The sequence below is a fragment of the Anolis carolinensis genome, chromosome 2 (assembly GCF_035594765.1).
Source record: "Anolis carolinensis isolate JA03-04 chromosome 2, rAnoCar3.1.pri, whole genome shotgun sequence".
NCBI classification, from domain to species: domain Eukaryota; kingdom Metazoa; phylum Chordata; class Lepidosauria; order Squamata; family Dactyloidae; genus Anolis; species Anolis carolinensis.
In genome coordinates this window covers 200,186,343-200,203,667 of record NC_085842.1, presented here as the reverse complement: position 1 = coordinate 200,203,667, position 17,325 = coordinate 200,186,343, and the positions used below count along the sequence as shown (strand labels likewise).

The 17,325-nt window shown below is 40.3% G+C and overlaps 1 protein-coding gene across 14 annotated transcripts in view; it reads right to left on the bottom strand.

Annotated features, from left to right (window-relative positions):
* nrg1 (neuregulin 1) overlaps nucleotides 1–17,325 on the bottom strand; it is a 761,412-nt gene that overhangs the window by 10,240 nt on the left and 733,847 nt on the right. For 7 of the 14 annotated variants that reach the window (XM_062971528.1, XM_062971525.1, XM_016991126.2 and 4 more), the window contains 3 exons: nucleotides 13,223–13,349; nucleotides 9,112–9,241; nucleotides 5,310–5,526 (listed from right to left, as the gene is read on the bottom strand). In XM_062971528.1, coding sequence (XP_062827598.1) covers nucleotides 5,310–5,526; nucleotides 9,112–9,241; nucleotides 13,223–13,349 — 474 coding nt within the window. Of the gene's footprint in view, nucleotides 1–5,305; nucleotides 5,527–9,110; nucleotides 9,242–13,222; nucleotides 13,350–17,325 lie in introns of those variants that run through there. The other 7 variants (XM_008103685.3, XM_008103683.3, XM_062971527.1 and 4 more) reach the window with 2 other exon arrangements.

Here is a 17,325-nt window from a genome sequence, read left to right as displayed (position 1 = left end):
CAGTGGTTCTCAAGCTGTGGGTCCCCAGGTGTTTTGGCCTACAACTCTCAGAAATCCCAGCTAGTTTACCAGCTGTTAGGATTTCTGAGAGTTGGAGGCCAAAACATCTGGGGATCCACAGGTTGAAAACCACTGCCCTTATGTAATCCTACAGTGGGTTTTTTGTGCAAGATTTTGTCACAGGATAGTTCTCCTTGCCTTCTTCAGAGGCTGAGAGAGGCTCCATTGGATTCTCATGACTGAGAGGGGTTTTGAACTTTCATCTCCAGAGTCATAGGACACATCAACCCTGACCACTTAAGGCAGTGGTTCTCAACCAGTGGATCCACAGATGATTTGGCCTTCAACTCCCAGAAATCCTAACAGCTGGTAAACGGGCAGGGATTTCTGGGAGTTGTAAGCCAAAACACCTGGGGACCCACAGGTTGAGAACCACTGACTTAAGGTGAGGTGAAGCTGACAGAGAAGGAAGTAATTTCAATGTGGAGTTGAATTTATGTGGAGCTCTGAAACCGGCTCGAGACCTGGATGGTACTCAAAAGCAGCACCACAGAGGTTGGATTTGGTTTGGGTCCGGTCCTGGCAGTATCTGTGGTTTCATGGAGGAATCAGTTTTTCCCCCACCTCCCCTTGCAACAACACACACGTACAGGTTGCCAAAATACCTCTCCCTTAATTGGTTCATTTTTCATAGATGGGAATAATACCCCAACTAAAGTAATAAAATAGAGTATCATAAATCCTAGATATCCAAAATTTTGTAAATATATGGTACTAAAGATGCTCATTTGGTGCGTATTTTGTTCAGATAACATACCAAATTTGATGGCCTAAAATCCATGTTAGTCTTAACTACAGCAGACTCATTGATACCACTCAATTTATGTATGGGTTGATTCCCTATTCAGCAATAGATTGAATGGGTCAGCTCTACTTGGAAATAACCAATGAATCTGTGGGTTTGCTAGATGACTTCACTAACTAGCACAAAGGGTTCATCAGTGTATTTGGGGATTAGTCCAAGGGATTGAGTTATATTGCTTCCTTTCTTCTCCTGAGGGCAGTCCTTCTAACAGCCAGAAGGCAGAAATATACTTCACATGGGACCCAGAATGATGCACCATGACAGTAGATGTGTCTAGGGGCTCAGTGGCTGTCACTCAGATAAGGCCAGTGTAATGTCTTTTTCTGACAACTACATTTCTTCCTCAGAAGTTTCTAAGTATTGCATTATTCAAATGCATGTGAAACTGGGTACTTATGCCAGTATTAGAATACAGAGGCATTAATATTGCTGGAGATGTGACCAGTTTTTACTCAGGTGAAAATGTAATCCTCCGTGTTGATAAAATTCAAGGCTAGGTGGTGCAAATTGACTGCATAGATGTCAAAGGAATTACAAGGTGTTAGATCAAGGATCTGCAATGTTCATTTACAAGTGAATTAAAATTGATTCAAGGTTGAGTTTAAGTACTAAAGCACAAAAGAAGCAGACATTCTGATTAATTAATTTACTGTCCAAGGCTTTGCATTTCAAAGTCATTGTATATGAAAAAAAAAACACAAAGTGAAGGAGTGGGTTTTAAAAACGAATTTTGTTTACTTTGGTTTTTGTTCAGTTGTGCCTCTTGGGCTATGGATCACAGGGGTCATGGGGATACATCCCATTTTTCCCCCTCTGCTCCACTTTCCAGGATGCAAAAAAGGCCTCCAGATGAGAGACAAATTGTATTTGCTTGAAGCGTAGGCCTCCTTTTATGAAGAGCAATTGTGCAAGCATTGAAGGGAGATGTTGACAAGCTGGAATGTGTTCAGAGGAGGGCGACTAAAATGATCAAGGGTCTGGAGAACAAGCCCTATGAGGAGCGGCTTAAAGAACTGGGCATATTTAGCCTGCAGAAGAGAAGGCTGAGAGGAGACATGATGAAGGCCATGTGAGGGGAAGTCATAGGGAGGAGGAAGCAAGCAAGTGGACACTCATGGGGATTTGGAGGCTTTTAAGCAGAGGCTGGATGGCCATCTGTGTGGGTGTGTGTGTGTGTGTGGGGGGGTGCTTTGAAAGTGATTTTCCTGCTTCTTGGCAGGGGGTTGGACTGGATGGCCCATGAGATCTCTATGACTCTATATCTTGTGTATAGGACCAGCATGACTTAAATGTTTGTGATGAGATTGTATAAGGCTGAACATTCTCACCGGTTACTCCCACTTTCAGAGTATGGTCCAAATTTTCATTAGTCTTTCCATTAAAAAGCTTCTATCTGGTGAACTGAAGATATTTAAGCTGTGTATAAGCATCTTATGACAGCTGTAATGACTGTGTCCACGTATCCATCTCAGAGATATGTCTCCAGCAATCGCTTTTCTGCTGCAATCTGTGGCATGTCTAGCAGTATTGATTTGCTGACTGGCTAAATGATGGGTCTGCACCTGAGCAATTAGAACTAACTTCTGTTATCTTCAGACAGATGCTTGAGAAATTGTATGATTTCTCCTTGGCATGTGCCCATTCATGGTTCAGAATTATTAAAGACAAAAAAGGCCTGCAGTCACGTACTATTTCCCGGTCATACGACTAACCATCTTGTTCACTTTACAAGTAGGTGCGATATACTATTTCTGAGAAGGTTTCCCCAGACAAGCTTCCATGATAATTGAGTTTGGCATTGGCTGCTTAAAGAGAAATTGGCAATTGTTCTCTTGATTGTCATACAGACTGTTTTTTTTTATGTGGTCAGTTATGATAGTCTGGCTGCAGGCCGCAAAGAAGAAATCATTACAATAGCTGTGTGTGAAACCATTTGAGACAGAACCTCTTTGAAAACTGGATCACTTATTGCAGGTTTTGGTTATTGTTTGGTCATCGGGCTTGTCTCCATGTAAGCCACCCCAAGTCCCTTTGGGGAGAAGGAGGCGGGATACAAAAATAAAGTGGTTGTTGTTGTTGTTGTTGTTGTTGTTGTTGTTGTTGTTATTATTATTATTATTATTATTATTATTATTATCTCAATTGAAGCCTTTTGTCAAACACAATGTCTTTTGGGGAGCTCTGGAGGTCAGTTTGCTCTCTGCACATATGTTACCTGAGATTCTTTCACACTAGACAAATATCAATCAATCAATTTATTAATGCTCCGACCAATGGTCATATGCATTTACAGAAACAACATCAAACATTTATACAAAACACTGTATGTAGACAAATATAGCACTGTGTTTCCATGTCGTGGTTCCATCCTTTAGATTTCTGGGGTCTGCAGTTCAAGTAGAACTATTTACGATTTTTAGGATTTTCATGGCCAATGAAGTAGAATAGAAATGGGGCTACAAAGTGGAGTCCACGACATGTGAGTATGGAGAAGAGCAAACCACAGAGCACTTACTACAATGCAGCCTGAGCCCTGCCACATACACAGTGGAGGACCTTCTTATAGTGACACCAGAGGCACTCCAAGTGACCAGCTTCTGGTCAAAGGAAATTTAATATAATGCCAAGTTTTTAACTTTGTGGTTTTTCTATACATTATAACTGTATTCTCAATTCACTTCTGACAGATTAATAAAAAATAGACTCACAGAGCTGGAAGAGACCACAAGTGCCATCTAGTCCAACTCCCTGCCATGCAGAAACACAGGATCAAAGCACTCCGGACAGAAGGAAATCCAGCCTCATTTTAAAAAACCTCCAGAGAAGGAGGCTTCACCACACTCTGAGGCAAAATATTCCACTGTTGAACAGCTCTTGTTGTCAGGAAGTTATTCCTAATGTTTAGGTGGAATCTCTTTTCCTGTAATTTAAATCCACTGCCCTGGAGCACCAGAAAATAAGCTTGCTCCACCTTCAATATGACATAATTTCAAATATTTAAACATGGTCATCATGTCTCCTCTTAATCTTTTATCCAGGCTAAACATACCCAGCTCCTTTAGCCGTTCCTCATAGTGCTTGGTTTCCAAGCCTTCGACTACTTAGGTTGCCCTTCTCTGGACACATTCCAGCTGGTCAATATCCTTCCTGAACAGTATTTCCCAACCTTTGGGCCTCCAGGTTTTTATTTGGACTTCAATTCCCAGAAATCCCAGCCAGCTTATCAGCTGTTAGGAATGGTGGGAGCTGAAGTCCAAGACACCTGGAAACCCAAAGGTTAGGAACCACTGTTCTTGAATGATGGTGTCCAGATCTGGACACAATATTGGGGTGAGGTCTGAACAATAAAGAATTAAGTGGTACAGTAGAGTCTCGCTTATTCAACCTTCACATATCCAACGTTCTGGATTATCTAATGCAGTCTGCTTCCCGCCCAGATCCACAGCAGCAAGGACGGAACTTTTTATGGATTTAACTTCTGACAATGTTACTACTGTAGGTTCATTTCATGCACTTCTTTCTTTGCTAAATTTTTATATTTGCTAAATTCGTAAATACAGTAATTACTACATAACGTTACTGTGTATTGAACTGCTTTTTCTGTCGATTTGTTGTAAAACATGATGTTTTGGTACTTAAACATAATATTTAGGGGCCAGGCTGGGCACAGCTGGTTAGTAGCCCGCTGCAATAAATCACTACTGACCTAGAGATCATGAGATCGAAGCCCGGGTCGGATTAAGCTCCTGACCATTAATAGCCTAGCTCGCTGTTGACCTAAGCCGCTTGAAAGACAGTTTCATCTGTCGAGTAGAAAATTTAGGTACTGCTTTATGCGGGGAGGGAAATTTATCTAATTTACGACACCAAAAAAACTTCCAGCAGCGTGCAGAAAGGAATGAGGAAGTACTACCATCAAATACTTGGTTTCACAAGTGGACGATGAAGCAGCAGCTGCCCCTGTGGCCGGAATTGAGCATACCCTCATGAAGTCAGAAGCTGGAAAATGTTAATTTGCTTCTGTGTCTATCTATATGTCTTGTGTCTAATGGCATTGAATGTTTGCCATGCATATGTGCATTGTGATCTGCCCTGAGTCCCCTTCAGGATGAGAAGGGCGGAATATAAATACTGTAAATAAATAAATAATTTGTAAAATCATAACATAATTTTATATTTAATAGGCTTTTCCTTAATCTCTCATTATCCAACATTTTCGCTTATCTGATTCTGCTGGCCCGTTTATGTTGGATAAGCGAGACTCTACTATACTATCACTTCCCTCAATCTAGAAACTATACTCTAATGATGCAGCCTAGAATTGCATTGGCTTTTTACCTGTCTCTTCATGTTACAAAGTGGAAAGGCCCTGGACTCTGTCTTCAAATAACTCAGACAGCCACACTTTTTTGTTATTGGCAGTAAAGCTAATTTATGACATTACCTTTCACTGTGTGGAGAGTCACGATAGGAGTCGGGTGTCTCTCTTGCATGCCTGAGGAAAGTATTGATTTCTCGGGGCCCTCCTATGCCGTTGAGGCGCCCCCGGGGACCAGATGGACTTGCATGCCGGCTGTTCTCCACGGAAGAGCTCATGAGGGCAGAATGGCTTTCAGAGATGATGCTTTCAGTCCGGCCGTTACTCCAACTGGTAAAGAGCCGTTGGGAAGAAAAACAGATAACATTTTAAATTTAGACAAGAATATGTGTGTGTGTTATATTTCTGATGATCTTCTAGTGTGCTTAATAGATTTACATGGTTTTGAATCAATCTGTATTGTGCTCATGTCTGAATAACTGAACGGATAATTTCAGAGTATTATGTGCACAAAATAAGGTTGCTCAGGAACATTCAATCCTGAATGGTGGTGCTTTTCAGCATTTTACCACTATAGAAAAGAATAAACAATAAACAGGTCTTGCCTTATTCTGTGTCAACACGAAAAAGAAAATTATATACACAAAGAACAAATTATCTGCTCTTAAAGAATTATACAATTTGAAATTGTTTGCCTAGAGTTTAATTAGATTATCAACAAACACATGTCCAAACTGTATTTAGCCTTCAAGTTCCCAATCAAATAAGAATGGTATGCAATTCAAAGATAGCTGGGAGGGGGATATGCCTGCTATGGAGAAAAGAGGGACATTGTTTATATTGTGAATTCACTCTTTTCAAGAAAAAAAATGTAAACCTGGAGAGGAGGGGTATGTGGCAGAGATCCAAGTGGAGAGGATGCTCCACTAACATAGGTAGATAAAGATAAAGGTTTAAGTCTAGTCATGTCCGATTCTGGGGGTTGGTGCTCATCTCCATTTCTAAGCTGAAGAGCCAGCATTGTCCATAGACACCTCCAATGTCATGTAGCTGGCATGACTGCATGGAGAGCTGTTACCTTCCCGCCGGAACAGTACCTATTGATCTACTCACATTTGCATATTTTTGAACTGTAGGTTGACAGAAACTGGGGCTAACAGCGAGAGCTTTGCCTGCTCCCCGGATTTGAACCACGGACCTTTTGGTCAGCAAGTTCAGCAGCTCAGTGGTTTAATCCGCTGCACAACCATTGGCTCCCTAACATAGCTAAATGTGGAGCTAGCTGCTTCACACAACCCCCTTCTGAAGGGTATGTGGAGCTAAGTTGCTCTAGGATGTTGCTTCTGAAATGTGGGTCCTGACTCTTAGCGCAATGTTGGAGTCTCAACAATCTTGGCAACAGTAAAAGTTTCCTGAATGTCACCTAGTGGCTGTTTTAAACATTCACCCAAATCTATTGAACAGTGTTTACAGTGGCCTCTGCAGAAGATGCTTCAGCTGTACTTTATAAAAGGGAAAACCAGCCTGTTTAGCAAGTCTTTAAAAATGCTAATTCTTGTCAGTAAATATTTGATTTTTATACTTATTTTATGTACGTATATACCTGGGGTGACATAAAAGTTTTTTGAGCCAAATGGGATTTTGAGTGTAAAGGTTTTAGAAGCCCTGCTTTAGGAGAGGTAAATCGCAAGAGAACTGAACTAACAGCTAGCACTATATGGGACCTGTCTCTGGTAGAAGGTGCATGCAAGGTAGCTGCTTCTTTCCCTGATGGTGGTGATATGTGAAGAGAATATTTAGATTGCCTACCATTGCATGTTGCTGCTACTGTTCTTTTACCTACTTCTTTGTGAAAGTGGCAAAACTCTGAAACTGCTTGTGTTTATGGTCCCGTGCATGAATGATTTATTCAGCAGGTTCCTGGCATATCGGTTAAATGAAATGAAAGGGAGACTGTTTAAGAGGCCGCGGTAGCACAGCGGGTTAATCCGCTAGCTGCAGAAAATTTATCAACCTGAGGATTGGCAGTCAAAGCCACAAGTCAGAGTGAGCTCCCGACTGTCAGCCATAGCTTCTGCCAACCTAGCAGTTCGAAAGCATTAAATATGAGTAGATCAATAGGCACTGCTTTGGCAGGAAGGTAAAAGGGCACCCCATGAAGATATACAAACATGTTGGCAACAAGATAATAAGCTCCTTGGCATGGAAAAAAATGAAATGAGAGCACCTTCCCATAGCCGGAGTTGAGCATCTCCTCCAGACGCCAGGGATGAAAAAGGGAGAAGACCTTTACCTCTGTCTGTGTATTGCATGTCATTGTGTAAAAGCCATTGAATGTTTGTCTATATGTGTTTCTCCGGAAGATAAAGCGGAATATAAATAAAATGTATTAAAATGAGTATGAGAGGAATTGTAATAGAGTCCTATACATGTCTCCTGAGAAGTATATCCCACTAGGTTCAGTAACGTTTCCCTATGACTATAAGATGCTAGCTATGGATGGAACTATTCCAGGGTTCTGTTTGAAGGACAGGATTTTTTTTTCTGCTATATGTCTGGTATTTCAAAATCAGGATTGTTAAATTCCTGGTAAATAAGCATACGTGTCTAATAGGCTATGATCACGGGAGAATGCTACTGGAACACGGCCATACAGCCTGAAAAACTCACAGCAAGCCAGGCTATTATCACTTTGGAGGATCACACATTCTGCAGAAATTATACTGCTCACCACATTTTCTCACGAAAAACAAAAAGTCCTTCCCAAGCTATTAAGAGACACTGATGCAAAAATATGAGTAATCTGAAGGAAAATATGGGGGCTAGACTCCACAAATCACTACCAATTGACTTTTTGAAAAAAATAATCTGGAAAAGTCCTTGTTTTATATTTAAGTTCTAATTATATATGCTTCCCTCCAACATTGCTTGTATATACACAGATGAGGCACCAGTGAAGTGTTTTAAAGTTTCCTTTAAAAAGAAAATCAGAGCTTCTTAGGTCATTTCACCAGCTTGTAGAATCTCCGTGGTATTCTTTATCCATTATGTTTTCGAAAATCGCTGTCTTCAAGCAACTATGTCCTTCAATCAGAAAAAGCTACTCATTAAAACTCCCTGGCAGAGTAACTGCACTTTTGGACATTTTAAAATTGCAGAAATGAGAGGACCTTGGAGATGATGTAGTTCGACCCCTGCTTCACGAAGTCTCTGTAGTGGAGGATGCAGCTATAACATTTCTCCACGAAAGACCATTGCCAAGCTGTTCTTATTGTCAGGATGACTTTTCTGTTGTTTACCAAAATCTATTTTCCTGCAATTTCCACCCACTGGCTCTCATTCTAGTCTCTGGAGCAATGTTGAGCAATTCTGCTCCATCTTCAGCATGGCAGACTTTCAGATATTTGAAGACTAGCAGAATGCCTTCCCTTAATCTTTTCTTCTTAAAAAATAACTATACCCAGCTCTTTTAACTTTGCTTGTAAGACCTGGTTTCCAATCCCCCCCTCCTTTGTGTTTGTGCTTAATGAGATGCACTCATCAAATAAATTGTAAAGGCTGGAACTGAAGCCAGTAGTTCATTTTTAGACACCATGGAACTCTAAATCTGTGCCTCTGTGATAAATGATTGGTTTCAATCACTGAAGATCTTTCAAAAATTATTTATGCTTTACAGTATTGTGTTATATTGTTTAATTAATTGGCATGTGATTATTGTCCATGTTATATTATTTATTGTATTTGTTTGTTTTGCTGTAAGCCACCCTGAGTCCCTTTGGGGAGAGGGGGTGGAATATAAATAAAGCGTATCATCATCATCATCATCATCATCATCATCATCATCATCATCATCACTTTAATTTTTTAAAAGCAACTGTATTTGCTTCAATGGGAGAGCAGCACACTGTTTCCTTTTCAGCCTCCTACCTGTGGCTGGGTGTCTGGGTTACGGTTGTAGAGTGGTGGGTCGTTGAGGTGTAGTGGCTTGTAGAAAATGATGTCTCTGTTTCTCTCTCGACTGCATGCTCGCTGGATATTACATTTTTGGATACATATTGCTAAACAAAGCAGAGACAAAACATTTATTTGTAACACAGCTCATACTTATGCATCAAGCTTGTACCCTCCACTTTTATGAATTGAGAGAATGATAACAGGCAAGAAGAGCCAGCGCGGAGTAGTGGTTCTCAACCATTTTTCGGTTGAGATTCGGTTTGGTTATTTGGGGTGCTGATTCAGAAAATTGCATTGGATGGACCACATCAGTTCTAGTTTATGGGACAGAACATATGCCATCCAGTAGTTGTCATCTGCTTGCCCACAGAAAACCATATTTAATAATCTAGAGCTGATGAGATCTACCCAATGCAATTTTCTGAATCAGCACCCCAAATAACTCCAGGAACAGGCCTAAAAACGAAGACACCAAGGCACCCCCTCTTCCAGTAGAGGTAGGAAGGAGGGAGGAGGAGGAGAAGCAGCAGTCAGGAGGCTTGTTGTCGCTTCTTTAGTGGGTTGTCAACCTCTCCCCACCCGACATTCTCGTTGCCTCGGCACTATAAGAGGGTTTTGTGAGACCAGTTGCTCCTGTTGCAACGGTATAGTAATGGTGTGGCCGCAGACCATATTTTAATTCTTGGGGACCTCTGGTGGCCCACAGACCATAGGTTGGGAACTACTGTCCTAGACACTAGTGTTGACTAGAACTTCAGGATTTAAGTTCTCACTCAGTCTCAGAAAACCACAGAGTGACTTTAATACAAACTATACTCTCTCAGCCTAACTAGAAGGTAATGGCAAGCCTCCTCTGAATAAATACTGCTGAGAGAACCTCAGGCTGCCGTAGGTCAGAAATAATTGAAGGAACCCCCAAAAATGAACAAAATAACTGTCAAATTCACATACTAGAGCTATATCAATTCTTAAATTGGACACTAATTATTTTCATAAAACGATAGAAAACTTGGTTTACTTCTAGAAAGGATTCACATTAAGCATAGCTGTTCCAGCAGAAACAATAGTTTTGTTATATAATTCATATCTTGAACTGGACCAGAAAGTTTATATTTATAGTGAGAGTCAGCCTCTGGCCCATGGATATTTGCTGATCCTCCGTTAAGCCAATAAGGGCTTTAGATGTAAGGCTAGACTTTGCAGTAGGAGCTATCTATATGTGCCAATTCTGCATTTCAAATACTTTCTCTGTATACACAGAACTACTCAGATTTGAACAGTTGTCTGGATTTTAATGCAGGGAGCCATTCTGTCCTCTAGCTCTTTGTTAAACATGTTGGCAATGGCATAATTTTCCTGTTTTTTATGAACCAGTCTTTCAAAATGTTTAGTTTGGCTGTCATCTGAAGACTCCATAGTGATCAAGAAAAACAATGGAGTACGATCTCCGGTCTATTCTTTCCTGCTACTATTGCTACAAAAAACAAAAAATGTAATTGGCAGAGGGAAAGGCATGACTGTTTGGTGGCTAAGTAACAGGCAGAGCTTGTCTACAATTTGGCTCTCTCAGGGAATGAGGTAATATGGGAAATGTCTGCATTGTTTAAACACTCACAAGGATCTTGGAGCAGGTGATTTTTTTTCCACTGAAACTGAAGGCAAAACTGTAAGGATCCTTAGGATTTTCCATACGCAATAGTGGAAATGAATTCAGCTTTAACCTACTTATACTGCCAGCTGCATTATATCCTCACTCTCTTGTCAGAACAATTCCCCATTGTTTATCTTTATCCTATGGATCACTGATTGACTAGGTAATAGTTCATGATAGTCTCCTTCCAGTTCTCATAGCCTTGAGTGGTACTTAAGTGAAGTGATGGCTTGCAAATCATGCCTGGGGATAGGGTAGTGTGTGTGTGTGTGGGGGGGGGGGGGGGGATAAAATGCTTATTTTGGCCAACTTCTTTTTTCTTTTGTCCTGACCAACAGGTGTCCTTCCATTTGAGCTCCAGAAGGTGGGATTACTTTGTTCAAAAGCAGTCAGTAGTAGACACCATATGTCAGAAGGCATCTACCAGAAGAAACATGACAGTTTGAACATTATCATCTGAGAGTCATAATGCAGCAGCTCTGGCGGATTCATAATACTCTCCTTTTCCTTAAATAAGTTTGGGCCCTGAACATATTTTGGAAGCAGGAGAAGGGCACAAGCCACATATGGAAATGGATGCGCAGACAGCTCTTTTTGTTGAAATAAAACAAGGGTAGGCTGTCCAACAAACTGTATTTACTTGATCTAAATTGTATGCAGACCTAGAAAGCATGCTTGCTTATGCATTTAAGAGAGAAAAGGGATCAATGCAGAATCCGCGTAGCTTCATAATCAGTAGCAAGAAGGTGAGCGCTGAGTATGCACGGAGCATGCTGCACCTCAATCACGAGAAAAAGCTTCTCAAAGTCACAAATGTATTTGTCAGGATCAATCTGAGTGTCTCAGAGATCCCATTTTGTTAGAATAGATTCTGCTGCAGACTATACTGAAAGCAGGTGGCTCAACCAGCTTCTGTGTTCAAAATTTATTCTATCAATTTATATTGCGTTACAAAGTGTCAGCCCATCCATTATTTAGCAGCTACAATTTCACACAGAAAACCAGGCTGAATCCTACAATAAAATTACAATATTAAAAAATATGAAATAGCTAAAATCACTGAAAGATCATGGTCCTAGCAATGGAGATGTGCTGTACATTCTTGTTTCAAGAGCAGTTGCCTCCTTTGCTCAGCCAATAGGTTGTCCCTAACTCAAATCCATGAAGGACGGTTTCTTAAGCAGAAGCTGTCTCTCGATCTCTACTCTGAAATCCTCTAAACAAAATTCTGAAAACTAAAATTTTTAGGCTTTAGACTATTTTAAAAAAAGATGTTCCATGATGTTGGAAATTACAACCTTCTTCAAGCCTCCTCTAGTAAGTTGTTAATCTATGATTCTGTTGTCTTACTGTTTTGTATCTATGTTCTGGTATGCAGCTTCTTTTGCTCTATGTTTCCTGAGAGGTTGTGGGAGGAGCTACAGACCACATGATCTGACCTGGGACTGCTCAGATCACAGACTCTATTAGACTTTGGGACTGCTCAGACCAACACTTGCCTGCTGTTGATTATAAGAAAGACGCCCTGTGCCATCTGCACATAGAGATAGTCTGAAACATATCTGAAACTGGACTGATAAGCTATGTACCTGTGTTATGCTGAACACATGAAGGTTGTGGGTAAACCAAATATGTTATTTTACCAAAGTCTACTTTATTTTGTCTCATGAGTGCGTAATATAAAACAAGTTGTTTTTATGGGAAAGTAGATATATATTTTGGGCACTAAAAAACACTTCTGAAACATTGCAGTTTTATGCACTGGCATATTCTCTGTTCCTAACAGATCAGAGACAACAGGTTATCAGTCTAATAACTGAAGTCAACTGTCTTGCATAAGTACATCTAGTTGTATACGATATGAGAAGATTATACTCAAACAGGTTTTTGGCTTGTCTCTGAAAAATCAAACTTTTCCAAAAGGTTATGATTTCCAAATTATTGTGAATGCCATTTCCCCAAAACATAACACCTCCATCAAAAACATCCTGTCCTTTTTTTTTTTGGTCACCTGTTTTATTCCAGAGAAATGCATTTCTCTGGTCCATGATACAAACTGAAGCATGATTCGTTTTGTAAACAATATATTTATTTCAAAATTCTAATTGTAAAACCATAGTCCGTGATTCCTGTGCTGGTCATGGACCATAATAAAGTATTATTGTTGTAGTCCTTGATTTCAGGCACAGAAGTTACCAATAATATGCAGACTCTCTATAACTTTAATCACAGACTCGTTCAGAAAGTAGAAATCTAAAAATCCAAATGATTCTGAGTCACATTAGACCTCTGTAGTGGGGAAGGATCAGCATGTTATGAGGAAAGCAAGCAATTCTAGCTGTTTCCAATTGTTAATGAATTAAAGGGCTCTCAAATAAAGGCTAGTGATGAACTAGTGATGCACAAATAGGATTCCTGCTAATATAAAACTTACATTGACCAGCTGTACATTTTCTGGGGGTGGGTGAGGATGGTGAGGCCCATTTGCCATGTTGACTCTGTGGTTACGTTCTGATCGAAGGCCCTGCCGGAGACGATCATGCAACTTTTTCCGCTGTTTCCTGCACATGAAATAAGGTGCTACTTTTAACAATTGTGTGAACAAATAACATTTTTCTGCAATCATTCACACCAGTGAACTCCCATTATGGGACATCATCATGTCCTCTCAATGACACAGGACTTCTGATTCTGAACATTCACTAGTAAAAACTTCAGTTTCTTTTATGCACAAATCTTCACAACTGAGAAGAAAGACCCAATATATGTGGTTTATGTATCTTCTTTCATTCTTCCTCTCTAGACAGAATGGCTAGCCATAGACTTCATGGGCACTGCAAAGGACCTTCATAATACACAAGAACTTTCTGTAGCATCAGGTGAAGTTTTTGTCCTGTGTCTTTAATAGCTGGCATACAGGGAAATAATTAAGAAATGCAAGATTTTTTCTTTTTCCCATCACTGCATATTGAGATAAATCCAGCCCTATAAAATTTCTCTTTGTTTCAGAGGTCTTGAAGCAAGTATAGGAAATGAATCAGAAATATTTGGTAACCCAAATCACCACAAATTGAACTCCTGGTTTTTAATGCTTTGCTTGGCATCCTAAAGTGAAAACATTCCCAAGGCTTGCCACTGACCTGCAGATATATCAATTTTATCACATGAAATGGACAAGCAGACTTATTTCAGAGGTTTTTGGTGCATATAATCCCAGGCACATTATTAGACCCAGAACAAGCTGTATTTCTTGGAATAGTAGCTTTTTACCATTGACTGATATTAAAACCCTGAAACCCTTTCCACAGATTTGTAGTACAGTAGGCCCTCTACTTTCATGGGATTAGGTTCTCAGGTCCCACAGAAGAGTGGAAAAACCTCAAATTAAAAAAAACCCTCTAGATCAGAGGTTAGCCAAAAAATAATCCTGGAGGTTTCTAGAGCAGTGTTTCTCAACCTGGGGAGGGTCATGGAGGTGTCATAAGGGTCACCAAAGGCCATCAGAAAATACATATCTCTGATGGTCTTAGGAACCCCTTTGGCAGAGAAGGCTGAAGATCTCTTCGCCTGTCCTTCTCTTTCTTTTTGGAAACAGACAGCGAATCCTCCTATTAAAAGCCCAATTTGCCAAATTTTATCATTGGTGGAGTTCAAGGGGCTCTTTGATTGTAGGTGAACTATAAATCCCAGCAACTACAAATTCCAAATGTCAAGGTCTATTTTCCCCAAACTGCACCAATGTTCACATTTGGGCATATTGAGTATTAGTGCAGAGTTTGGTCCAGATCCATCATTGTTTAGTCCACAGTGCTCTCTGGATGTAGGTGAATTACAATTCCAAAACTCAAGGCCAATGCCCACCAAACCCTTCCAGTATTTTCTGTTGGGAGTTCTGTGTGCCAAGTTTGGTTCAATTCCATCACTGGCAGAGTTCAGAATGCTCTTTGATTGTAGGTGAAATATAAATCTCAGCAGCTATAACGTCCAAATTACAAAATCAATCTCCGCCCCCAAATCCAACAGTATTCAAATTTGGGCATATTAGGTATTCGTGCCAAATTTGGTCCAGTGTATGAAAATACATCCTGCATATCAGATATTTCCATTACGATTAATAACAGTAGCAAAATTACAGTTATGAAGTAGCAACAAAAATAATTTGATGGTTGAGGATCACCACAACATGAGGAACAGTATTAAGGGGTCGTGACATTAAGAAGGTTGAGAAACACTGTTCTAGAGAGAACATATTAATCAAATCCATGAATCAAATATGGAAAAGCTAAACCTGGGAATATGGAAAGCTGACTGTATTTATTGTTAACCAAATAGCTGAAATTCTGCAATTGTGTGCATCTGAACTCATCTTGAACTCTGTGCATCTTTCTGAGATGTTGATCACTTCCCTGCAGCCAGTAATATACAACTGTGGAACTGGGCTGACTCTGCTACCAGAAATTAGCTATGTAATTTACTTTAGACTGCAAAACAGTACAAAAGAAAGGTATACTTGCTTTGAAATAAACAAATCAGAAATAAAACTCATTAAAGGTTCTGATCCTTATCGCTTCAAGATGTGAACTTGGTTCAGGAAGAAGGTTCATTCGCTGAACCTTTTACCTGCTCTCCGGTCACAGAAAGCGCTGAATCACTCGCTCACCCATTGCATTATAGATGAGAGGCGGTAACAGCATCTGCTGCAAAATCAGCAGAATCGGGAAATACAGCTGCAGTAAGGACATGTGCTTGATGACAGCATAGACCATACAGCATAATATCAAATCCTTATATACTGAGTTTTTGTGTACCAATGAAGTCTTAGAATGAACAAAAATATGCAAGAAATTGGATTTATCTTGATTAAACATGGGTCATTCATACATGTCTGAATGAGATATTTACAATCTGGCAGATTTTACTATAAAAGCCAATTTATCAGATCACATCTCCACTGCTATAACCCTTGATTTATGGTCCGTTTGTACAAAAGGCGTGAAAGACTGCAAACTAGAAAATTGCACTAGTTCCTCAGTCATTGCTTAGGCTGCAGTCTTCTGTCCTGGCTCTTGTATAAAAATAGGACAAAGGCACTAAAATAGACCTCCCCATCAATGAGTCAGATTTTTAGCAGGATCAAAATTGATACATTTCTGTTAGGAAATGCAGCACTGGGACTGCAATATGACTTTGCAGTTTTATGATTCAGTTCAGACGTAGCAGGAAGTTATAGCTTTCTACTATGAGACTAGGGCATGATGATCTTGAGGACTGCACAGTTTCCCTTCTCCCCTCTTCATTTTTGAGCCTCTGAAATGTCTATTTCCAACTTTTTGAACCACTGTAAATACTTGTGTATAGAAATTTTAGTTAATAAATAAACCAGATAAAATTATCCAAGTAAGTACTGTATATTAACTCTTATCAAAAAAGGAGCCATCACTTGCTCTGAGTAGAAAGGCAGGAGAATTGCAGCAGTTGGGGGCAGGGCTCCCCGAGATAGTACATTCCCATCTATGCAAAATGACCCATGACTTATCCATATCAAAATCCATAATGCTGGCTTTAAAACATGTCCTCAACTTATGTATGGAATAACTATAAAAGTCCAGTTAAGTCCAGTCGTGACCAACTCTGAGGGTTGGTGCTCTTCTCCATTTTTAAGCTGAAGAGCCGGCGTTGTCCATAGACATCTCCAAGGTCATGTGGCCGGCATGACTGACTGCATGGAGCACTGTTACCTTCCCGCTGGAGTGGTACCTATTGATCTACTCACATTTGCATGTTTTCAAACTGCTAGGTTGGCAGGAGCTGGGACTAACAGCAGGCGCTCATTCCGCTCCTGGGATTTGAACCTGGGACCTTTTGGTCCGCAAGTTCAGCAGCTCAGCACTTTAACACACTGTGCCACCACTGTGTCCATAATTTCCATGCTCATGGAACTATGGCGTATTCAAAATATTGTTAATGAAAAGAAACTGTGTTCTAAACCCCCCGTTTGCTTCTGATTTGTTCTTAGTAATCATCATTTTGAAGCCTCTGTTGGCACAGCGGGTTAAACTGCTGACCTGCTGAACTTGCTGACCAAAAGGTTGGTGGTTCGAATCCGGGGAGGAGAGTGAGCTCCCGTTATTAGCCTTAGCTTCTGCCAACTTAGCAGTTTGAAAACATGCAACTGTGAGTAGATCAATAGGTACCGCTCTGGTAGGAAGGTAACGGCGCTCCATGCAGTGGAGGTGTCTACGGACAATGTCAGCTCTTCGGCTTAGAAATGGAGATGAGCACTAACCTCCAGAGTCGGACATGACTAGACTTAATATCAGGAGAAAACATTACCTTTACCTAACCATCATTTAAATATAATATGCACCATAGATATCTTCAGTACCATCTGCTTTTTTTGCCATCCACTGTCCAACTCATGAGATAAGAGCGATTTGAGTAACTGCTAGTAGATGTAGAATGTTATAACTTTAGGATGCCAAATACAGCATTATAAACCTGGGAGTTCAGTCAGTGATCACAGAGGTTTTCCTTCAT